Source organism: Squalius cephalus (assembly GCF_949319135.1).
Source record: "Squalius cephalus genome assembly, chromosome: 1".
In the NCBI taxonomy this organism is placed as follows: Eukaryota; Metazoa; Chordata; class Actinopteri; order Cypriniformes; family Leuciscidae; genus Squalius; species Squalius cephalus.
The window spans coordinates 63,281,647-63,307,599 of NC_137122.1; the positions used below are offsets into that span (position 1 = coordinate 63,281,647).

General features: G+C 37.7%; 1 protein-coding gene across 8 annotated transcripts in view; it reads left to right on the forward strand.

The window, feature by feature from the left end:
- Window positions 1-25,953, forward strand: part of LOC307171957 (axin-2) — a 238,915-nt gene that overhangs the window by 42,188 nt on the left and 170,774 nt on the right. For all 8 annotated transcript variants that reach the window (XM_079893910.1, XM_079893912.1, XM_079893913.1 and 5 more), the window contains 8 exons: window positions 1,128-1,227; window positions 3,400-3,518; window positions 4,902-5,045; window positions 12,507-12,661; window positions 12,828-12,957; window positions 14,236-14,328; window positions 15,892-15,951; window positions 18,467-18,546. In XM_079893910.1, the coding sequence (XP_079750036.1) occupies window positions 1,128-1,227; window positions 3,400-3,518; window positions 4,902-5,045; window positions 12,507-12,661; window positions 12,828-12,957; window positions 14,236-14,328; window positions 15,892-15,951; window positions 18,467-18,546 (881 nt within the window). The remainder of the gene's footprint in view (window positions 1-1,127; window positions 1,228-3,399; window positions 3,519-4,901; window positions 5,046-12,506; window positions 12,662-12,827; window positions 12,958-14,235; window positions 14,329-15,891; window positions 15,952-18,466; window positions 18,547-25,953) is intronic.

A 25,953-nucleotide genomic window follows, 5' to 3' on the forward strand; every position in this document is an offset into this window, starting at 1 on the left:
CTGACGGCCATGTCGTTTTAAAAATATGAATGTATTGGAAAGCTCAGCTAAGTTAAAGTTCCCTCTTGATTTCATTGATTGCCTGCTTTCATCACTTTCGCTTTTCTTCTCGTTCACCGGGTTGTTAATCTAAACAGCCAATCAGAGTGATCTGTCTCACCAAGTGACCGAGGCCAATTTACCATGTCCAAAAGTGACTCTTTTGAACCAAAAAGATTCATTAAGAATATCAATCTTTGATATATTGATATTCCACCAATCTTCCACTGGTTCATTTAGTGACCCCCTTCATCATCAGTTTATTACACCAGTAAATCGTTGTTTTTGTGTATTATGAGTGAGTCATTGAATCATTTACTCAATAGATTCATTCAGAATCATTAATGACAAAAACAGCCCTTTAAGGTCTTGGATTCTCCACCAGTGAACTGTCGACCTTACGAGTGAAAAGCCCCTTACGAGGTTCGACTTGTGCGGACAGATGCTTAGGGCTCGCTTGATGTCGGCCGAGGCCTTAACAAACCCCAAACTTTAAATCTGGGAACTTGGCATCCATGTAAATAGCGAATCCGCCATGGCGCGAGCGCAACTGGCATTTAAAGGGAATGGGAGATGAGACTCTGATTGGTTTAACGCATGTAAATCACAAAACACACCCATTACTCATTAAGAGAATAGGGGCGACCCTTTTAGACCATGCACCGGGAGCACCGACCATTTTTCCCGTCGTTAAACTAGCAAAAGTGGATTCTGACACACCCTAAGTGAACTTGCGCGTGCGCTTTAGACCACGCGCTTAGATCGTTAAAATAGGGCCCTAGGTGTTGTTTTTATTCCACTATATTGACTACGTCAGCTAAATTCACTGCTAGATTATTAGCTCGAGTACACTAGCTTCACTCAAAACACAGCATGCTGAGGACATCGGCTGGTTAAAGCCGTGGAAATGCAACAAGAACAGCAAAAACATGTTCAGTGACGTTGAACACACTTTGAAACCGCAGCGTGCGAGCTTAGAATAAACAGACCGTTATCATTCATTGGTGCGGACGCAAATATAGTTAACGTTATAGTTATCGTTCTTGGTGTGAATAGCCTTTAAGTCTGGTTTGTGTGTATTTTCTCAGATTTTGGACCGGAAGAACGGTGAGATTGATGAGCTGAAGAGCATGTATCGTGGGAAGCAGAAGGAGGCGGAGGAGACGGTTCGGAGGCTGGAGAAGAGAGGTGAGCTCATAATCTATAATAATAATAAAACGGCCCTTAAAACATTGCTCAGAGGACCCAACAAACGCGGCACCTTGTAAACAGGCTTGTGTTTACAGCATGAATCACACTCACACACACAAAAAGGCTTTATCTTTCCACTCAGGAAAAGCAGTGATTTGATGTCTTGATATTTGGCTTTTCCTTGTAGTCCTCAGAAACCAGGTATTTGTTGGAGGAAAGTTACTCGAGAGGCGGTCAGTCTTTATTTTTGTGGCCTTTGACCTAGTTATGTATTATCCGCCAAAATCACAAAGTGCGCTTTTCAGTTTGACTCATTTACTATCATACTAACTGACAACCTGTTATTTATTTATTGAGAACTCTTCAGTCAAATAAATGTTTATTAAAGTCCCACTGAAGTTCCTTGGATCGCGCAGCTTTGTTTGAAAGGCGGGACATATTGAATGGCTCCTCCCCCTTTTCAAACAGCCAATAGCGTTTAGTTTCCCTCACAGACTGCGAGTCGTACTTGACGGCACCATGGAAGCGAATCCGAGCGCTGATGATACGCTGGATTCAATAGTAGAAGTGAATAACTTCTAGCCATTTCATTCTTAACCAACTTACGGTTGGAAAACGGGATAAAACTCGAGCGTTTGAGCAACCGAACACACACTCCCACCCATATTGCTCTGTGTGTCAACACTCGCTTCAGCCAGGTGGTGTTTATAGCACAGGGGGCGGAGCTTCAGATTCTAGAGAGCATTTGATTGGACAGAAGATGTGATGAGTCCGCGGTGATGTCATAAAATCCCTGATCCATTTTAGCGTAAGTGAGAGACTGTAAGTTTTGAATGCTTATATCTCATAAATGCAAATTTTGTCATTGTTTTGGAGCACACCAGCTTATTCATAACCTTAAGGCTAACATATTCAAACCAAAAGCTAAAAAAAAACTGCATTTTGATTTCAGGCGGCCTTTAATGATGACATTCCTGAAAAGTAAAGTGGATGTGGAATTGATGTCAGGCATAAACTAAACTTTAAGGGTACTTGGTAACTTCAGGAACAGCTGTTTTAATCTAACAAACACCAGCCTAAAATGTTAAAATCACTCACACAACTAACCTTTTACGGCTTTCTGCTGTAATAGACTTCACCTTAAAGGGATAGTTCACTTTGAAATAAAATTTTGGTATGTTTTAGCTTACCTAAAGAGCATCCAAGATGTAGGTGTCTTTTTTTCCGCAGTAGTTTCAATTTTGATATTTTTAGGTCAAACCGTTCTTGTCTGACAGTCATATCATGCAGGTCTATGGTCACTGTCTCAAAGAGCATGCACAGAGAAGTCCAAATTAAACAATTCCCCATCGTAAGTACACATTGATGGCCTAAGACATGAAACGAGCGGTTTGTGTGAGAAAACGAACAGTATTTATATCGTTTTTACCTCTTATAACACACCCATGTCCAAGTGATCTGAGGGCGCGGGCGCTTCCTGCTGTGTGACGTGTACGCAGACTGGTGCATAGATATATACACTAGATTTCGCATTAAAGACATTCGTTCCAATGACCTGCCGTAGCCAAGGCGACATCTAGTGTATATATCTATGCACCAGTCTGCGTAGACGTCACACAGCAGGAAGCGCCCGCGCCCTCAGATCACTTGGACGTGGCTGTGTTATAAGAGGTAAAAACTATATAAATACTGTTCGTTTTCTCACACAAACCGCTCGTTTCGTGTCTTAGGCCATCAATGTGTACTTACGATGGGGAATTGTTTAAATTTGGACGATGGGGAATTGTTTTAATTTGGACTCTGTGCATGCTCTTTGAGACAGTGACCATAGACCTGCATGATATGACTGTCAGACAAGAACGGTTTGACCTAAAAATATCAAAATTGAAACTACTGCGGAAAAAAAGACACCTACATCTTGGATGCCCTTCAGGTAAGCTAAAACATACCAAAATTTAATTTCAAAGTGAACTATCCCTTTAACTCGCATAACACTGAGATATCTGTTGCTGTTTGCATACCTATTTTTTTTTGTAATTTCTTTAACTTTTATTTTTGTTCTTTATTGAGTCAAGAAGAGTGGTGCTATAACTTGGGGGCGGCCTGGGGTTCGAGAAGACAGAGAGAGGCCTGAATGTTTGTGTCTGCCTCTCTCTCTCTCCCCTGTAGTTCAAAGCCTGCTGCGAGAGTCCCAGGCCATCCGACAGACCAAAGAGAAACAGATCAGCGAGCTGAAGAAAATGTCTGATCAAAGTGCTGAATCTCTGAAAAACGAATGGGAGAAGAAGGTAAGGAAGGGTTGAAAAGGCTCAGGTTTCCACAGGCCTGTCCCTCCTTTGAACACTGAACACTCAGTGAGTTTTAGAGCTCAGCCAATCCCGTCTGAGTCCGAGAAAGAATCTCAAAAATCCAGCTTCTTCTGAGTGCTCTGTAGATGTGTATGTTTATTGCAGATAGAGATAGAAAAGAAAAACTCACAAATTCTCTTTTTTTTTTCTTTTCCTGGAGAATCTGACCCCTGCCTCTGTAGGGGCTTTTGGTTGAAGGCTATCTTGCTTCAGGCCTTATAAAACATTCTCTTTGTTCTCTGTTTCTAAACGTAATATTCTCTAGGACTCGTGTTCAGGGCTCAACAATAAGGAAGGCCAGAATGCAACGTGAAATCGTCTTTTTATGTCTCACAAACTTAAACATTTAGTTTTCTTTGACACAATGAACATCATTGTGAATTGTGTTGATTTAACCCTCTGGTGCTCTTCGCGTGTCGGTCAAAAATTACCAAATTTTTCATTGTTTTTTATTTAATACTTTGTATTTTTAGGGGATTTTTTATACTAAATTATATTTACGCTGTATTTATAATCCATTTATTCACTTTTTGAGCATAGACCTAAGTTTGATCTCTTTTCAAATGCGACACTTGGCAAAGATTATTGTTGAAGTCAAAAAGTAAAAAAAAAATAAACTTAAGTAACATAATTGTACGTGTATTGTTATTAAAAATGCACAAAAATACAATTTTAAATTTTTGTATGAGATACATGTTTTCAAAATCAAGTTTTACTCTAAATCTGCAAGCAAAACCATAAATCTAAAAAAGTTGTGTTCAAAATTTGAGCTTGATATCTCAAAAAATGAGCTTTCAATCAGATTTTGTTTTGCTGCAGTACCAAAAGTTTCCACTAGATGAAATTCGTCTCCCATTAATTTCCTATGCACTAATTTTTGACTGCGTGAGTATTTTTGCACGACCATTTAACCTGTTCGAATCATGTCCATGATTTTTTTTGTGTGTGTGTGTGTGTGTGTGTGTGTGTGTGTGTGTGTGTCCACATAGCAAGTGGCAAAACCGTTACCAAGTTTTGTACAATTCCAATGAAGTAAAAAAATTCTACAAAAACAAAACGTAAATGTTTTCTGTCAAAAATGACCGAAGAGCACCAGATGTCGCCAGTGTAACATTATCTGGTTTTGTATCCAGTGGACAGTGGAGATTACAGAGATCACTCACTGTTTTTAGTGACAGTTTTCTCCATACTTGAAATCACACTAGCATAAACCATTGCTTAAGGATTTCAGGGTCTTGAAAAGTAAATTTTTTTGAATGGGCACCTTTTGTCCCCCCATCCTGGATCCCTTGTGTTGAGCTCTATTGTATGATTGGTCCATAGTTTCATGCTGCGGTGGCGGAGATGGAACAGGAGAAGTTTGAGATGCAGAAGAAGCACACAGACAACATCCAGGAGCTGCTGGAGGACACCAACCAACGCCTCGCCAAGATGGAAACCGAGTACAGCGGCCAGAACCAGGCCACTGTGAGTGCACTCACACACTTCAACTGAATTCAATGGAAACATGATGTAGCTTAGGGCCAGTTCTGCCAGGACCACTATCGTCAAATACGATTAACAATTAGCATACAGCTAGGATTGGCGGTATGGTTCTGTTCTGGGCAGTCTAGCATGGATAAGAGCAGGAGAGCAGCATTAACCCCTCTTAAAGGGGGGGTGAAACACTCAGTTTCAGTCAATCTCATGTTAATCTTGAGTACCTATAGAGTAGTATTGCATCCTTCATATCTCCAAAAAGTCTTTAGTTTTATTATATTTATAAAAGAAAGATAGGCTTTACCGAGAATTTCCGGAAAAAACGAGCGGCTGGAGGCGTGGCGTGTGGGCTGTGCTTACGCGCCGATAGCTAACAACACACAGACATTTGAAGCAGTTTTACTCACGGTTCCAACGCACAACCGTTAACCTTTATCGTTGGGACTGCTCCATCCTTAAGCATTAGATGATCTGCAAATCCGGCGTCGAACTGGGCCTTGTTTATAAAACAATCATCGTCGAAATGCACTAGCAGCGAGCACAGCGCTTTGATGGTTTCGCTCTCTCGCTCTGGTCTACGGGTGCGCGCGCGCCCGCGCTCTTCCGATAGAAGTGCCCTTAGGACCCATATAAGGAAATTCCGCCCCATCTGACGTCACACATGCCCATACTCGAAAAAAACTTTCCGAAACTTGTGACAAACCGGAAGGAGTATTTTTGGCACAGAAATACTCCTTCAAACGTACAACTTAATTTTTGAAACTTTGTCCATGTTTAGCATGGGAATCCAACTCTTTAACAGTGTAAAAAACTCAGTATGCATGAAATAGCATTTCACCCCCCCTTTAAGGTAAACAGAACAGAACCAACATGAATGTATTGCAGATATCATTAATTCAAGATTTTAAAGTACAACATAATTCGAGAATTTAGTCTGATTCAGGGGAATCATAATGCCGAATCCTGACTGAGAGAAGTGAAGCTGGGGAGGAGGGTAATTCGCTCCTGAGAAACGCGAAAGTTCTGCGCGTGATCTACTGACAACACACAAATTAATGACCAACAGTTAACTTGCTTTTTTGGCTGGTAAATAATGGCGCAAATACCGGTAAATTGACGAGTGCAAACCTTAGTAAATCTTACCGATCGAAAACCTTTGACCGGCAGCGTACTTGTAAAGCATTGGACCAATCATTCTCGTCTGCGTTCGTGTTTTGTGTAGAGGTATGTTTCTTAGTCTTGTTCTGTCCTCCTCTTCCCTCACCTTGTAAACGTCGTCTTGTGTGTGCGTTCGGGGTGTGCCTGAAGCAAAGCATGCCTTATATTCTCGGGTTGAAGCTGTCCCACTCGTGACTGGAGCACTGTGGCGCTCTGGCTAAGATGAGCCGGGACGCGCGTCAGACCGTGACTGAGGCCTAATGAGTATAGCTTGTTACAAATTAGCATTCAGCGGCTGTCATACAGGTAAAGGCACACGGCCTGTCAGCGGGCCTGAATTTACGAGACTTCAAATGCATGCCGACCCCACAGAGTATGACCCTTCTTTAATAATTAAACACAGCACATTTCCAGGCAGGGCCCCAGATGAAAGGCCCTTCTGTCATTGGAAATTAGGTTCTCCCGTTCTGTTGGTTTAGGCTGACCTCAGCAACCTCTCCACCCGAAACCCCCCGCCTCTTGTCTTACCTCTCCTCTCCTCATAGGCTGCTGTTGTCAATATGTCAGCTGAGGTGAGATGCTGTGTGTTGTTTCTACTTTGCGTTTGATGTCTCAATACTCTAGCCTTTGAAAGCCTTTGTTTATCTTTCATTCTTTCATCATTGTTTTTGTGCGGCACACTCCGACGCTATCCTTATTTCTCAAAAAAAGCTCTTCAAAGCTATGCGGAGTCACATCGGCCAGCCTTTCACATCTTCTGAATGGGCGAGATTGGGGCGCCAACGGGTGCTTGTCGGTTTACCTGTGGCTTCTTGCTTGGGAGCGTGTCAGAAGTTGGCACAACTGTTCTTTTCCTTCGCTCTGCTTGATATTCCCAACACTCATTGGTGGCCAAGTTTCGATGCGCCAATGTCAGTGCTCAATAGAGGAAGCAGCACATTGAATATTGATGACAAGATGCATATTCATCACATTTGGGACTCAATGGAGATTGATGACTTGCATTGATGTCACAGCACAAACTCTACCTGAGGGAAGACCAACCTCCGTTTGTCAAATATGCTCTATAATCATAACATTATAGCCACTTGATGCACAAATATCAAGGGATTTATAAGATTGATATAAGGTCAAAGAAGAAGTTAATATGGTTCACATTAAAATAACAAATGTGTAGTCTGACGGGAGTGGTTAAAGCTCAGAGCTGGTCAAATACATTTTAGGAATGAACCATCATTGACAATATTGTGTCCTCAACCAAAACACATGTAAGTAAACAGTGAATGGTTGCCCTGTTCTTTCCACCCTATTTTTAACACAAGAACGACACGGCCATTTGTAATTTGAGTGTAAAAGGCTTCTGGTGTCATCCACTTCCAGTTATTTTAGCTATACATAAACAGTCTTTTATACTGCTTGATATTACAGACTTATTTTATTGAGATCTGGAGACTGGTGAAGCCAGCTTGAAAGGATTTGAGTTTTGTGACGTGGCCTGTTGTCCTGCTGGGAGTATCCATCAGAAGATGAGGACACTGTGGTCATAAAGGGATGGACATGGTCAGCAACAATACTCAGGTAGACTGTGGTGTTTAAACGATGCACTATTGGTCATAAGAGGCTTAAAGTGTGCTGAGGAAATATATAACACACCATTACAGCACCTGAACCGCTGATACAAGGCAGGATGATCCATGCTTTCATGTTATTTATGCCAAATTCTGACCCTGCCATCTGAATATCTGAATATCGCAGCAGAAAAACAGACTCATCAGACTAGGCAACGCTTTTCCAATCTTCTAGTGTCCAGTTTTGGTGAGTGTGTGTGAATTGTAGCCTCAGTCTGACAGGAGTGGCACTCTTAATGCTTCAATGATGAGAATGCCTGAATGGAGAATAATAAGGAATTGTCCTTTTTCCCAAAGCAAAGCACAAGCAACATAATGACTTTCGCATTGTCTTCCTTATTACCTATTTTTCTATTCAGTATTCACCAACACGGCAGGGCTTGTTACTCATTTCACATGCAAAGAGGTTTGCAAGTCTAAGTGGCCACAATTCTTGTAGAAAATAACCTCGATAATAAGACTTAAAATAGTGTAGAATATGCCCCTATACAATCTAGCAGATTAACACGGTTTGAGTCAACAAAATGTCATCTTGAAAGGAGAATGAGATATGCTTTTAGTTTCTCTTTGTTTGGGTTGAGTATTCATAAAACAATTGTTGATCCGTATCCTCAGAGATGATACAGTACGTGTGTAGAAAGGCACATACAATCTCAACATCCTCCTGGCCACTGAGACGTGCTCTCAGATGAGGGCATGTGTGATTGAGAGGATAAAGACGTGTCCCATGTCACCTGCGGATCTGACTGTAAGAGGCCTTATCACGATCTCAATCACTGTTACATCAGCAGCCGTTCCTGACTGACTCTCAGAGTATTTACTTGAATTGGTTTAACACCAAATTTATTTTACAATGTCCTTGTTACATGTGTTTGCCATAGTAATAACAGTAAATTATGCATAATTACATGCAACTAACCCTCAACCAAATCATAATCCTACCCTAACCCTATAGTAAGTACATGTAGTTGCTTAATATTACTCAGTACTTAAATATATAATTACACTGTAACAACGACACCTTAAAATAAAGTGTAACCCATGTTTCTTACCCCACTCTCCCCTACCCAGTGTTTGAAGTATGATTCAGAAAATGGAAATAACAGTAGGATGGTTATGAATGGCTCAGACGATTGTATGTGTGTGTGCCATCAGGGTCAGTGTATTAATTACAAGCGTGCGTCATAGCACAAGTCTCACTCTTTCAGATCATGCCGCATTTCACACTGGGAGTTAACAAAGGCCTATTTTCCAGAGTTTCGACACTGACGTCGCCATCAGAAAGCTGTGCTTTTCAACACTGGCCACTTTCATCATCTGAACTATGTATCTTCAATCAATAATCTGTCATCGTTCATATCAGCCTGCATTCCACCCGCCACGCACGGGACAGTGGCCTCCATTAACGATGAGACGCGAGTGTGTGTGTATGTGTGTGTCTGAGCGCTGTCTGGTTTTGGTTTAACAGCTCTTGCTGTCCCATGGAAAGTTTCCCCCTTCCTGCATTTCATCAGATACGGTTGTCTCATTTTCAAATGAAGACCATCCTAGATCCTAGATGTTCTTTTGAGGGCTGAGCTATGCTTTAATGCTGGTCTGCTTCACATGCCTTTTTTATATTCAATCCCAGCATGCTCTGGGTTGTGCTAAAGAACAGAGGCCCACAGGTGCATCAGATTTGAAAGATGATCTTTGAAGGCTGGTGAGGATGGTGTGGTGGCCATGAATGCTGTTAGAAAGCTGTTTAAGCTCACTGTTACTGAACTGTTCAACTTTCACTATCACATCTACAGAAGAATTCCCCATTCAGGAGGTCTCCACTGCCGTCGTCTGTTGCCTCTGTGTTAGGAAGCTACTGTGAAGCTGTAGTGTGTAAAGATACAAGCGACTCATAATTAGGGATGCACAGATATGAAACTTTTGGCCGATACTGATAACCGATATTTCTTTCAATTTGAAAGCCGATAACTGATATATACAGGTGCTGGTCATATAATTAGAATATCATCAAAAAGTTGATTTATTTCAGTAATTCCGTTAAAAAAGTTAAACTTGTATATTATATAGACTCATTACATGCAAAGTGAGATATCTCAAGCCTTTATTTGTTATAATTTTGATGATTATGGCTTACAGCTTATGAAAACCACAAAATCAAAATCTCAGAAAATTAGAATATTACATGAAATCACACAGTAATTACACAGTGATACCATGGTCATTGAACCAGGTTTTGGTTATTTTGGCAGTGTGGGCAGGTGCAAATCCTGCTGGAAAATGAAGTCAGCATCTCCATAAAGCTTGTCTGCTGAAGGAAGCATGAAGTGCTCTGGAAATGTCCTGGTAGACGGCGGCGTTGAGTGGACAGCACAGTGGACCAACACCAGCCGATGACATGGCTCCCCAAACCAACACAGACTGTGGAAACTTCACACTGGACTTCAAGCATCTTGGATTGTGTGCCTCTCCATTCTTCCTCCAGACTCTGGGACCTTGGTTTCCAAATGAGATGCAAAATTTGCTCTCATCAGAAAAGAGGACTTTGGTCCACTGTGCTTTATTAAATCCAGAGTCAACGCAGCCGTCTACCAGGACATTTCCAGAGCACTTCATGCTTCCTTCATTCTCCAGCAGGATTTGCACCTGCCCACACTGCCAAAAGAACCAAAACCTGGTTCAATGACCATGGTATCACTGTGTAATTACTGTGTGATTTCATGTAATATTCTAATTTTCTGAGATTTTGATTTTGTGGTTTTCATAAACTGTAAGCCATAATCATCAAAATTATAACAAATAAAGGCTTGAGATATCTCACTTTGCATGTAATGAGTCTATATAATATACAAGTTTCACTTTTTTAACGGAATTACTGAAATAAATCAACTTTTTGATGATATTCTAATTTTATGACCAGCACCTGTATATATATATATTTTTTTTATATATATATATTTTTTATTATATTTGAGAGCCTGATTACAAAAACAAAAGTCTCACCATTAAAATCTAAAATGAATCATTAAAATGTCCCAAACACACAATTATAATGTTCTCATGATAATTTTATGTAGCCGATATGACAAACTGTTGCACTGAACTGTATTTTCCTTTTTTGAAGTGATTTCAATCATATTTCAAGCAATTCAAAACCATCATGTTGAACAGTGCGCATCTGAAGCGTCTCAGCTGAAGGAAATAACACATTATTTATCGGTTTTACCCCCGGTTTCACAGACAAGGGTTAAGACTAGTCTCAGACTAAAATGAATGTTTGAGCTGTTTTAACTGAAAGCAACTTGCACTGACAAATCTTAAAATATGTCAGTGCCATTGTTTTGTCTCAAGATGCACACCAGTAATGTTTTTTTCTAAGGTACATTTATAAAAGCTTCTTAAATGTCCTAATTGAACCAAAGCCTAATCCTGGCTTAGTCTAAGACCTGTCTGTGAAACCAGGCCTTAATATATCGGACAAATGTTCTTATCAGGCCGATAACGATAACATTGAAAATCAACATATATTGGCCGATACCGATATGTTGGCCGATATATCGTACATCCCTATATTTTTAAACCCTATAATTTTAAAGTAGTTCAACTACACTCTAACTACACTTTTGAGCCACGTTGGTTATGATAATAACTACTGAAGAACAGCTCACTACATTGAAGCTATGTAAGGGGGCCATAACTTTTGCAGTAAAAAAATATTTATTTATTTACTTATTTAGTGACAGAATTAAACTTGAACAGATAGATTTACATTCATAAACAAAAAACACTAAAGCATTAAACAAAATATTTGTTTCTACTTGAACATAAGTGCAACATTTTGTTTAAAAATTGTTATTACTGTACTGAACTAACGCTGAACTAAATTAAAGGTACAGTTCACCCAAAAATGAAAACGTTATCATCATTTACCTCATACAAACCTGTATGCATTTCTTTCTTCTGTTGAACTAATAAGATATTTTGAAGAATGTTGGTAGCCAGACAGTTGACGGTATTGATTGACTTTATTATTGACGTTATTTTTTTTAATAACCACACAATTTTAAAAGCTATAGAGCTGCTTTATATAGCTGAACATTTGTTTCATAATTGCTGAGTTTTGCAACATTAACACTATTTTCACGTTTATCACTGTGAAATTTCTTATATTGTGTAAAGTACAATATTAAAGCACTATAGATATAGTACTATATATTAAAGCACTATAGATAACCTTTTTTTTTTCACCTTGGATCCTATTTTAGGGTTTGCGTTCTCGAGCCCCAAACACTGTTGTTGTGCATTAAACACATTAAAAGTTTTCAGTTAAAACAGTGTCATGTAAGCGGCCCCTAAGTTAATAACTAATGATCTTTGCAATTGAAGTGAATCAGTCAAAACTAACTTTAGCTGGACAATAACTTTATTCTAGATCTGCTGTAAAGCCACAACAATCTCTGTTACTGTAAGGTCCTATTATCTCTGTAAAGCTGCTTTGAAACAATCTATATTGGTAAAAGCGCTATATAAATGAAGGTGACTCGACTTGATTAAAAAAAAAAAATGTTTTACAGCAATATAAATCTGTGAATATTTTTTGATCTGTGATATTTTTTAATGAGCTGGTTCATTTGTATGAACTGTCTGTCTCTTTGCCTTCCTCTAGGAGCAGATGGTGCACGAGCTAGAGTCACGGGTGAAGCAGCTCTCCGTGGAAGTGAAGAACGGGAACCTGCTTCGGCAGAAGGTCACGCAGGAGAAAGCCGAGTTAGAGATTCAGATCGCCTCCATCAGCGCTGAGCTACAAGAGGCCAACCACAGGTACGAGAAATCCTGCCAGGCTCAGATGCGACTGATCGCAGGTGCAGAGATCTGATGTAACCCATCGTAAACACGCCTGACATCTATCCTTAACCTATGATGCAGTCCCACAATGCGTTGCAGTTAGTGAAAATGTTTGTGTGTGGTGATTGTGTGTGTTCTTCAGGGCCGTGTCCCTGCAGATTGAGATGGAGAAGATGAGAGACCAGCACGAGGACTCACTGCAGAAACTTCAGGCCAGACACGACGCAGACATGAGCCACTTCCAGCAGGAACACACACTCTCTGCAGCCAAGGCATCTTCACTCACCTCTCACACCTCACACATGCTTTACTCACTTTTATGTGCTGTGGTAGTTGACAGATTCACTTTTAGTGAGTTAACTTTCTGATATACAAGCTTAGGAATGATTCCTGGTTCCAGTTGCATAAATTTAGACATTATGTTAAGACAGTGTGTTAAGATCTAGTGTGACCCACTAGCAGTTAGTCAAGGGATAGTTGGTCTTACTTTTTTGTTACCAAATTAGGCCAATCTATGTTTTTATGTAACTGACTTAAAAAAGTTATGAACAGTCTTAAAGAAAAAAATCTGACGACTAACTTAGTCTTAGCGGTTTATGCAAGATGTATTACAGCTACCTTCTACTGCATCCTAACCCGAATGGAGTGACTGAACTTAAATTTAACTATATTGCTACTCACATGAAGTATGAATGTAAGATTAGGACATATTAGGACTTCTAAGATAGTCTAACAACCACAAAAATGCACAGTACACACAAATATTAGGTGTTTTTCTGTCCTCCAAAAAGTATAGGTTCGTTTGTAATGATTCCCTGAGCTTGTCAAAAAAAAAAAAAAAAATCTATTTTAGTTAACTACCTTAGTTAAAATGTATTAAGAATGAACAATACTTTTTCAGCATTTATTAATCTTAGTTAATATTAATTTCAACATTTACTAATACAGTATTAAAATCAAAGGTTGTGTTTGTTAGCATTAGTTAATGCACTGTGAACTAACATGAACAAACAATGAACAGCTGGATTTTTATTAACTAGCATTAACAAAGATTAATAAATACTGTAACAAACGTATTGCTCATGGTTGGTCCATGTTAGTTAAAACATTAACTAATGTTAACTAATGAACCTTATTGTAAAGTGTTACCATTTTATCATACGTGACAGTATCGCTAACTGTTATATTTGAAAAGGTCCTGTTCACTCATGATCTGTGACCGATAGACTTAAAAGTATACTTGTATAACCTAAAAAGTGTGCCAATTTAGTCCCAAGTATTGAAATAGTACATATACAAATAATATTAGTACACCTGTTTCCTTTACTGTACACCTGGAATATACTCACACTTTTATATATATATATATATAATATATATATATACTTCTCTTTTGTAAGAGATATTCTTGCTGTCTACTTTGCATCAGGAGGATGTTTGTGATGAAAATGTGGGCTAAACAGTCAGCTCACTAGGTTTTGAAACGGAGCCAATCTTTTTAAGTTTATGGTTTCACAGCATTTTGTGAATGTAGTGTGTGTTTCTGTCAGGCATCGGAGGCGATTGAGGGTTTGGAGCAGACTGTGATCCTCCTGAACCAGCAGATTCAGGAGACTGAAAACAGGAGACAGAGACAGCTCAGGGTCAGTAGCTCACACACACTCTTCACACACATCACGCTATCTTATAGTGGGTATAGTGGATGTTCTTACTGCTGGTTGCCCTCGTTATTGGTGGGATTCACAGTTAACACAGTAACACACACAGTAAGGCACATCTGGTTGCTGTATTTCACAGGGCTAATCCACTGACTTCATTTCCATAGACAGTCACTGCATCACATCACTGCTTATTTGCGTAATGTTAAAAGCCCAAATCAGATTTTGCTGCCAACTCTCAATGAAAACTAACGACCAGTTGCTTTGTCATGCAAATCATGCAAATCCATCAGTGTGAACGACCCGATGTACCTCAGCAAGTCAGTTCATGTTATTCCAGAGAAATCAAATTGGTCTTCCTAATATTTTTGCCAGTGTGTAATAACTTGCTTTGCCTTTGAATCTCTTTTCTTTATTGTCAGACGTCACCATGTGCCCTCTTACTGGTCAAACCCTTTCCAAACACTTTATCACCATCCAATGAAATCCCCATGGATAAAATCAAAACGTTTTTTCCTCACTCTGAAATAAACCAGTAAAATGGTTTGCGATTGTCGTTCCATGTTTGCTTTATGTGTGAATGACAATTATTGATTATTATGCTGTCAAACATAACTGCTCAAAACAAGTGAGGTCAACTCCTTATTTGTTTGTCTGTTTATCTGTTTTGTTTTGTTTTTCTTTTCTTTCTGATGCTTTGTTTTTGTTTTGTTTTGTTTGTTTGTTTGCTTTGCTTTGTTTTTTTCATTTGCTTTGTTTTGCTTTTCTTTCTTATTCTTTGTTTTTTTGTTTTTGTTTTGTTTGTTTTGTTTGTTTGTTTTGCTTTGCTATGCTATGTTTTGTTTGTTTTGTTTTGCTTTGCTATGCTATGTTTTGTTTGTTTTGTTTGCTTTGCTTTGCTTTATGTTTTTGTTTTGTTGTGTTTTGTTTTGTTTGGTTTGTTTGCTTTGTTTTGCTTTGTTTTGCTTATGTTATGTTATGTTATGTTATGTTTTGTTTGTTTTGCTTTGCTTTGCTTTGCTTTGCTTTGCTTTGCTTTGCTTTATGTTATGTTTTGTTTGTTTTGTTTGCTTTGCTTTGTTATGTTTTTGGTTTGTTGTGTTTTTTTTGTTTTGTTTGTTTGCTTTGTTTTTGTTTTGTTTTGTTTGTTTTGTTTGCTTTGCTTTGTTTTTGTTTTGTTTGTTTGCTTTGCTTTGTTATTTTTTGTTTTGTTTTTGTTTGCTTTGTTTTGCTTTTCTTTCTTATGCTTTGTTTTTGTTTGGTTTGGTTTGTTTGCTTTGCTTTGCTTTTCTTTGCTTTGCTTTTCTTTGTTATGTTTTGTTGTCTTTTGTTTTTGTTTGCTTTGCTTAGTTATGTTTTGTTTTGCTTTCTTATGCTTTTTTTTTGTTGCTTTTCTTTGTTTTGCTTTGCTCTGCTTTCTTATGCTTTGTTTTGTTTTTGTTTGCTTGCTTTGTTTTGCTTTGCTTTCTTGTGCTTTGCTCTGTTTTGCTTTCTTATTCTTTCATTTTATTGAATTTGATTTGATTTGATTTGTTTTGTTTTGTTCAGGACCAAGAGAATAAGATGCAGCAAGAGATAACAGATCTGCAAAACAGCACTGCCAAAAAGGTAATTAATTTAATCAAAAACTCTGTACAATATTATTTAAAAATATGATATGGCTTATTTATAAGTGTTTGGACATGTCATTATTTGTGCTGCCCTCGATTGAATATTTGGTTGTCTAAGTCTCTTCTGGTTGTCTATTAGGGGTCAGCCTAGTCATTATACAGCATAATGAAATATCAAAGCAAGAGTCATTGATTATAAAGAAACGTACAGACTCTGTGTGCCTGCTCTCAGTAACTGTGGTTTAGTGAGGTGAGTTGCCTGATTGAAAAAATCCTGTTAACTTTCATTCGAGCCAGGGTTGTTTTTGTTTTTTTTACATTGATTTGCACATATTAAACTTTTGATTATTCACACCAAACTTTATAAGTTTAAAGCCCTAGTTATTATATTGCAACAATTATAATAAACTTGAAAAGAGACTGACCAGTCTGCATAATCACCAGCAGTCTCAGAAGCAGTATAAGCCGAAGCAGGCCGTTTTAGTTAGACATAAAAGCATTTCCTCTGCTCTCAATTGCCCTAGTTCACTTTGATGAAGGGAAGATTTGAGGCTGTAAAATCGAGTGATCGTTACAAGGGCCCTGCTTCCACCTGGCATTAAAGGGATAGTTCACCCAAATCATCATTTACTCTCCCTCAAGCTGTTCCAAACCTGTATGAGTTTATTCTGTTGAACTAATAAGAAGATATTGCGAAGAATATGGATAACCAGACAGTTGATGGACCCCATTGACGTCCATAGTAGAATAAAAATACTGTCTTCTACCATCATCTACCATCTTCTTTTGTGTTCAGCAGAAGAAAGAAACTAATACAGGTTTTTTTCATCAAGACACTTCCTCCTTATTTCACCAAAACTCTACATCACTGAGTGCAACACACGAATACCATATTCATTCATTCACATTTATTTGTAGAGCGCTTTTCACAATACACCTCGTTTCAAAACAGCTTTACAGAACTATTTACAGTGATCTGTTATCAGAGGTGACTGTCTAAGTTATGTATTTCAGAAATGTACATATACAAAATCACACAGTTAGCTAAAAATTGACTAATTTAAACAATGTAATAATTTAAGGCAGAAACAATGAGCTCATTGAAGTAATGAATACATGTTTGTTAACAAATGATTATGACAGAGAAAATTGGGTTACACTTTATTTTAAGGTGTCTTTGTTACAGTGTAATTATATATTTAAGTGCAGTGTAATATTAAGTAACTACATGCACTTACTATAGGGTTAGGGTTAGTTGCATGTAATTATGCATAAGTAATAGTTATTGCTATAGTGACTACAAGTAACATATGTGACAGTGACACTGTAATATTGTAGCACTGTCAACAACAATTTCATGTTACATGACTACGATTTCCACCGCAACCGTTTTAATACAACTGTGAAGTTTAAATCACTTGTTTGGTGTGCAAAACCCATAAAAACCATACGTTAAGTGAGTGCTGGCGAGTAGCGACTAACGTACAAATTCGATGTAGTCGCAAACATCTTTGACTTCCTCCGTATGTGATTTCAGTGCCTCAATCACAAGACGTTTTAGACCTCGTTTCCTCCTGTATTTAGCGCTGGCCACCTGTCAAGTCAAGTCAGCTTTATTGATACAACTATTATGAAAATCTGGAATCTGAGGGTGCAAAAAAATCTAAACATTGAGAAAATCTCCTTTAAAGTTGTGCATTTATGTTGGCGATTGTGCTGCATTCACTCACAAAAATACATGTTTTATATATTTACAGTAGGAAATGTACAAAATATCTTCATGGAACATGATCTTCACTTAATATCCTCATGATTTTTGCCATAAAAGAAAAATGGATAATTTTGACCCATACAATGTATTGTTGGCTATTGCCACAAATATACCCGTGCGACTCGTGACTGGTTTTGTGATCCAGGGTCGCATATAATGGTGTCAATGCTGGCAGATCAATAATATTGTTGAATATTAAATTAAATGTCCCCAACTAAGCAAGCCAAAAGCCAAAGGCAAAAAAAAGTGACAGTAGCAAGGAACCAAAACTACATCAGAAAAGAAAAAACCCGAATGATTTGCAAATGTGATCGGACCACTAAAACACCAGGTGGAAACAGGACCAAGTTGGTATTTGTCAAGTGTTTCCCCAAATGAAAGGGGAGCGTAACGAGACAGTAATAGACCCGACCTGATTGCCCCACTAATTATGAGACTTAATAGGAGCTGCTCCCTTTCAAACGTCTTCAAAGCTGCAGAACTGTCATAAAAAGGGCCGCTTTAATAATTGTCCCGACACAATCAGGCGAAGGTAAGGTTTAAGATCAGCCTCAGACACCTGGTGCCGTCTTCAAAGGGCCGGTCCGGTTATAAAGCAGGACCTCTGTCAAGGGCACATCTGCAAAGCACAGGCCGTATATACACCTGCAGGCCAGCACTCGACCTCTGACCTTTACTAAATCAGATCAGCTCGGTTGAGCTGTGCTGCTGAAAGCCTGTTGAGTGATTGACACTGTCCCAGTTGCAGACGCTTCAGGCCCAGCTGGAGAAGGAACGGGCCGAGAGCAAGAGGAAGATCAGCAAGATGGAGGACTCGCTCAGGTAAGGCCTGCCAAAGCCATTAAACTGTACAATACCGGTCAAACTTTTGACTTTTACATTTTTTTGCCTTGTAAACATTCTATTCATCAACGAATCCTGAAATAAAAATGTAAATAACTGTTTTCAACATTGATAATAATAATGAATGTTTCTTGAGCATCAAATCACCATATTAGAATGATTTCTGAAGGATTATGTGATACTGAAGACTGGAGTAATGATGCTGAAAATTCAGCTTTGATCACAGGAATAAATTACATTTTGTAGTATATTAACGTAGAAAGACGTTATTTCAAATTGTAATAACACAAACTTCTGGGCTCAGTTTGATTTTTACATCAAGTATTTCACAGAGCCGTGTAATAAGTCATGTTATCATACGTGTACTATTCATTTGAAATATTACGGTTATCGCCAATACCGGTATATTGCGACACCCCTAATTAACACAATAACGCTATTTCATTTTTAAAATATTAAGGTTACAGTATTTATTAATCTTTGTTAAAATTAGTTAATAAAAATCCAGCTGTTCATTGTTTGTTCATGTTAGTTCACAGTGCATTAACTAATAAACTAACTCGGTCTCGTCTTCTGCCCAAACACACCACGTCATCTTTAAAGAACGATCGACTGTTACGTATGTCAGGTGACTGTAAATGCGCAAAAACTGTTTCCATTTGCAGTTTTGCGAAATATTCCTTTTTCGAATTGCCTGAAAAAGCACCTCGTGCGAGTGTAAATACTTTTTTGAGATATATGGGAGTTTGACATGTTTCCATTGGGCATATTTTCAATTCGCGCAATTTGAGGAGTAATGGAGACGCAGCTACAGTCAAGCTCTTGTTTGTCTTATATTCTCTGTACGCGAAGAAACAAATGCTTTTAAGCGTGAGGGTGCAAGGTCATTAACAACTTTGTACATTAAACAGCAATTGTAAAACAAAACAAAATTGTCAAAAGTAAATAATAAAAAAAATGCTTTTTGAACAAAATTAAAGGCAGTATTTGCTCAGTCTTGCCTCTGTAATATCCAGCAGTGCTCCTGTATTGTTGAGTGCTAGCAGTGTACAATCCAGATGAGCCTGCGTTATCTGTTTTCAGCGGTTTTTTATTATTTTTAGCGCAATTTTCCACCGGACAAATTGCGATTGTTAACTCATGATTTCTGTTCTGTGCGTCTGTGCGCACCAATCTTGCACTTCTATCTACTCCTCAACCAGACCACCTAGAGACTTCGGGTTTTCGGCATTATGTTAAGGAAGGTCTAATCTCGGGAACGCACAAAAAAAATCCAGGAAAAGATTTACTATCTCTTAGTGTTGTGATCCCATGAGGTGAGAAAATTGCGCTAAAACACTCACTGAGTTTTTATTACTTGTTTTTTATCGGGGAATAAAATATGGCGTGATTGACCAATCAAGTATTCCATTAATAAGTCATGTTATCATACGTGTACTATTCTTTTGAAATATTACGATTATCGCCAATACCGGTATATTGCGACACCCCTAATTAGCACGATAACGCTATTTCATTTTTTAAATATTAAGGTTATCGCCAACCCAACATCTGTATATCGCGACACCCTACTTTACAATTATTTATGCTATTATTTAGATGCTGATTCTCATTTGAGTGTACAAAGGCAATATTTGATCCTCGCTGTAAGTCATGTCACACTGTAAGATCTCAGTTATCATTAATGTCACACTGTAAGATCTCAATAATCATTAATGTCACACTGTAAGATTTCAGTTATCATTAATGTCACACTGTAAGATCTCAGTTATCATTAATGTCACACTGTAAGATCTCAATAATCATTAATGTCACACTGTAAGATATCAGTTATCATTAATGTCACACTGTAAGATATCAGTTATCATTAATGTCACACTGTAAGATCTCAATTATCATTAATGTCGCACTGTAAGATCTCAGTTATCATTAATGTCGCACTGTAAGATCTCAGTTATCATTAATGTCTCACTGTAAGATCTCAGTTATCATTAATGTCACACTGTAAGATCTCAATAATCATTAATGTCACACTGTAAGATCTCAGTTATCATTAATGTCGCACTGTAAGATATCAGTTATCATTAATGTCACACTGTAAGATCTCAGTTATCATTAATGTCACACTGTAAGATCTCAGTTATCATTAATGTCACACTGTAAGATCTCAGTTATCATTAATGTCACACTGTAAGATCTCAGTTATCATTAATGTCACACTGTAAGATCTCAGTTGTCATTAATGTCACGCTGTAAGATCTCAGTTATCATTAATGTCACACTGTAAGATCTCAGTTATCATTAATGTCACACTGTAAGATCTCAGTTATCATTAATATCACACTGTAAGATCTCAATAATCATTAATGTCTCACTGTAAGATCTCAGTTATCATTAATGTCACACTGTAAGATCTCAATAATCATTAATGTCACACTGTAAGATCTCAGTTGTCATTAATGTCACACTGTAAGATCTCAGTTGTCATTAATGTCAAGTCAAGTCAAGTCAAGTCATCTTCATTTATATAGCGCTTTTAACAATGTAGATTGTTTCAAAGCAGCTTTACAGAGATAAGCGTATAATTTAAGGTAACAGAGATTGTTTCGGCTTTACAGCAGAGTTAAGTTATTTCCATCTAAAGTTAGTTTTGATTGATTTGCTTCCGTCGCAATGATCATTTGTTATTAAATTAGGGGCCGCTAAGACGACACCATTCTCTCTACACAGACTTTAAACGCGAACCTGTGAGAAACACTGATGGCATTCACATGCGCATTTAGAATGGGTTCTATAGTTATGTGCGTTTGAATATACGCATGTTTGGAATTCCCTACAAGCCAAGCCTAAACAAAGTACTTGTCTTTCCTTATAAATTTTGATAAAGAATTTTATTTTATTTTGTTGCTTTGGGGTAGGAACGCGAGACGAAATTTTCCGGACAACGCCTTATCTGTAGAGTGGTAGTGGGATCCTCCATAGGGAGAGGCTAGTTGGCACTTCAGCACTGCGTTGTCATCGGTCCAGGCGAAGGTCCTTCGTCAGATCTGGATACGGCCTGGATCCGGCAGGCTGCGGGAAAACCTCGGGATAAACACAGACACTAAAATTAGCGTAGATGCCATTCTTCTCATGATGTAACGAGTACATCAGGATTTTTGGGAAGTGTTCCCGGTTCCGGCTGACCTACTATATGCAGCTTAACTTTAAATTATAGAAGTCTATAATGTATTATGTGAAAGCTAGGTCAAAGAGATGTGTCTTTAATCTGGCTTTGAACTGACAGAGTGTGTCTGCTTCCCGGACAATGGTAGGAAGACTGTTCCAGAGTTTTGGTGCTAAATAGGAAAAGGATCTACCGCCAGCAGTCGATTTTGATATTCTAGGTATTATCAACTGGCCGGAATTTTGAGATCGCAATAGACGTGACGGACTATAATGCGTTAAGAGCTCGCTCAAGTACTGCGGAGCTAAACCATTCAGTGCTTTGTAAGTGATCAGCAATATTTTAAAATTGATGCGATGTTTAATAGGGAGCCAGTGCAGTTTTGACAGAACTGGGCTAATATGGTCATACTTCCTGGTTCTGGTAAGAACTCGAGCTGCTGCGTTTTGAACCAGCTGTAGTTTGTTTATTAAGCGTGCAGGGCAACCACCCAGTAGAGCATTACAATAATCTAGCCTTGAGGTCATGAACGCATGAACTAATTGTTCCGCATTTGTCAATGAGAGCATATGGCGTAATTTAGATATATTTTTAAGATGGAAAAATGCAGTTTTACAGATACTAGACACGTGACTTTCAAATGAAAGATTGGTATCAAAGAGCACACCCAGGTTCCTAACCGACGACGAAGACTTAACAGAGCAGCCATCAAGTGTTAGACAGTATTCTAGGTTATTACGTGAGGAAGTTTTTTGTCCAATAATTAGAAACTCTGTTTTTTCAGAATTTAGAAGTAGGAAATTACAAGTCATCCAATTTTTTATATCCGCTATGCATTCCGTTAATTTTGTGAATTGATAAGTTTCGTTAGGTTTTGAAGAAATATAGAGCTGAGTATCATCGGCATAACAGTGAAAGCTAATGCCATGTTTCCTAATGATATCTCCTAAGGGTAGCATGTACAGAGTGAACAGCAACGGTCCTAGTACTGAGCCTTGTGGTACGCCATACTGAACTTGTGATCGATGAGACATCTCATCATTTACTGCTACAAACTGATAACGGTCAGATAAGTATGATTTAAACCATGTAATGTCACACTGTAAGATCTCAGTTATCATTAATGTCACACTGTAAGATCTCAGTTATCATTAATGTCACACTGTAAGATCTCAGTGTAAGATCTCAGTTATCATTAATGTCACACTGTAAGATCTCAGTTATCATTAATGTCACACTGTAAGATCTCAGTGTAAGATCTCAGTTATCATTAGTCACACTGTAAGATCTCAGTTGTCATTAATGTCACACTGTAAGATCTCAGTTATCATTAATGTCACACTGAAATATCTCAGTTGTCATTAATGTCACACTGTAAGATCTCAGTTATCATTAATGTCACACTGTAAGATCTCAGTGTAAGATCTCAGTTATCATTAGTCACACTGTAAGATCTCAATAATCATTAATGTCACACTGTAAGATCTCAGTTATCATTAATGTCACACTGTAAGATCTCAGTTATCATTAATGTCACACTTTAAGATCTCAGTTGTCATTAATGTCACACTGTAAGATCTCAGTTGTCATTAATGTCACACTGTAAGATCTCAGTTATCATTAATGTCACACTGTAAGATCTCAGTTGTCATTAATGTCACACTGTATTAATGTCACACTGTAAGATCTCAGTGTAAGATCTCAGTTATCATTAGTCACACTGTAAGATCTCAATAATCATTCATGTCACACTGTAAGATCTCAGTTATCATTAATGTCACACTGTAAGATCTCAGTTATCATTAATGTCACACTGTAAGATCTCAGTTATCATTAATGTCACACTGTAAGATCTCAGTTGTCATTAATGTCTCACTGTAAGATCTTTTAATGTCGCACTGTAAGATCTCAGTTATCATTAATGTCACACTGTAAGATCTCAGTTGTCATTAATGTCACACTGTAAGATCTCAGTTATCATTAATGTCACACTGTAAGATCTCAGTTATCATTAATGTCACACTGTAAGACCTCAGTTATCATTAATGTCACACTGTAAGACCTCAGTTATCATTAATGTCACACTGTAAGATCTCAGTTGTCATTAATGTCACACTGTAAGATCTCAATAATCATTAATGTCACACTGTAAGATCTCAGTTATCATTAATGTCACACTGTAAGATCTCAATAATCATTAATGTCACACTGTAAGATCTCAGTTATCATTAATGTCACACTGTAAGATCTCAGTTATCATTAATGTCACACTGTAAGATCTCAGTTATCATTAATGTCACACTGTAAGACCTCAGTTATCATTAATGTCACACTGTAAGATCTCAGTTGTCATTAATGTCACACTGTAAGATCTCAATAATCATTAATGTCACACTGTAAGATCTCAGTTATCATTAATGTCACACTGTAAGATCTCAATAATCATTAATGTCACACTGTAAGATCTCAGTTGTCATTAATGTCACACTGTAAGATTTCAGTTGTCATTAATGTCACACTGTAAGATCTCAGTTATCATTAATGTCTCACTGTAAGATCTCAGTTATCATTAATGTCACACTGTAAGATCTCAATAATCATTAATGTCTCACTGTAAGATCTTTTAATGTCGCACTGTAAGATCTCAGTTATCATTAATGTCACACTGTAAGATCTCAATAATCATTCATGTCACACTGTAAGATCTCAGTTATCATTAATGTCACACTGTAAGATCTCAGTTATCATTAATGTCACACTGTAAGATCTCAGTTGTCATTAATGTCACACTGTAAGATCTCAGTTATCATTAATGTCACACTGTAAGACCTCAGTTATCATTAATGTCACACTGTAAGATCTCAGTTGTCATTAATGTCACACTGTAAGATCTCAATAATCATTAATGTCACACTGTAAGATCTCAGTTATCATTAATGTCACACTGTAAGATCTCAATAATCATTAATGTCACACTGTAAGATCTCAGTTATCATTAATGTCACACTGTAAGATTTCAGTTGTCATTAATGTCACACTGTAAGATCTCAGTTATCATTAATGTCTCACTGTAAGATCTCAGTTATCATTAATGTCACACTGTAAGATCTCAATAATCATTAATGTCTCACTGTAAGATCTTTTAATGTCGCACTGTAAGATCTCAGTTATCATTAATGTCACACTGTAAGATCTCAATAATCATTCATGTCACACTGTAAGATCTCAGTTATCATTAATGTCACACTGTAAGATCTCAGTTATCATTAATGTCACACTGTAAGATCTCAGTTATCATTAATGTCACACTGTAAGATCTCAGTTGTCATTAATGTCACACTGTAAGATCTCAGTTATCATTAATGTCATACTGTAAGATCTCAGTTATCATTAATGTCACACTGTAAGATCTCAGTTATCATTAATGTCACACTGTAAGATCTCAGTTATCATTAATGTCACACTGTAAGATCTCAGTTGTCATTAATGTCTCACTGTAAGATCTCAGTTATCATTAATGTCACACTGTAAGATCTCAGTTATCATTAATGTCACACTGTAAGATCTCAGTTGTCATTAATGTCACACTTTAAGATCTCAGTTGTCATTAATGTCACACTGTAAGATCTCAGTTATCATTAATGTCACACTGTAAGATCTCAGTTGTCATTAATGTCACACTGTAAGATCTCAGTTATCATTAATGTCACACTGTAAGATCTCAATAATCATTAATGTCTCACTGTAAGATCTTTTAATGTCGCACTGTAAGATCTCAGTTATCATTAATGTCATACTGTAAGATCTCAGTTATCATTAATGTCACACTGTAAGATCTCAGTTGTCATTAATATCACACTGTAAGATCTCAGTTATCATTAATGTCACACTGTAAGATCTCAATAATCATTAATGTCTCACTGTAAGATCTCAGTTATCATTAATGTCACACTGTAAGATCTCAGTTATCATTAATGTCTCACTGTAAGATTTCAGTTATCATTAATGTCACACTGTAAGATCTCAGTTATCATTAATGTCACACTGTAAGATCTCAGTTATCATTAATGTCACACTGTAAGATCTCAGTTATCATTAATGTCTCACTGTAAGATCTCAGTTATCATTAATGTCACACTGTAAGATCTCAGTTATCATTAATGTCACACTGTAAGATCTCAGTTGTCATTAATGTCACACTGTAAGATCTCAGTTGTCAT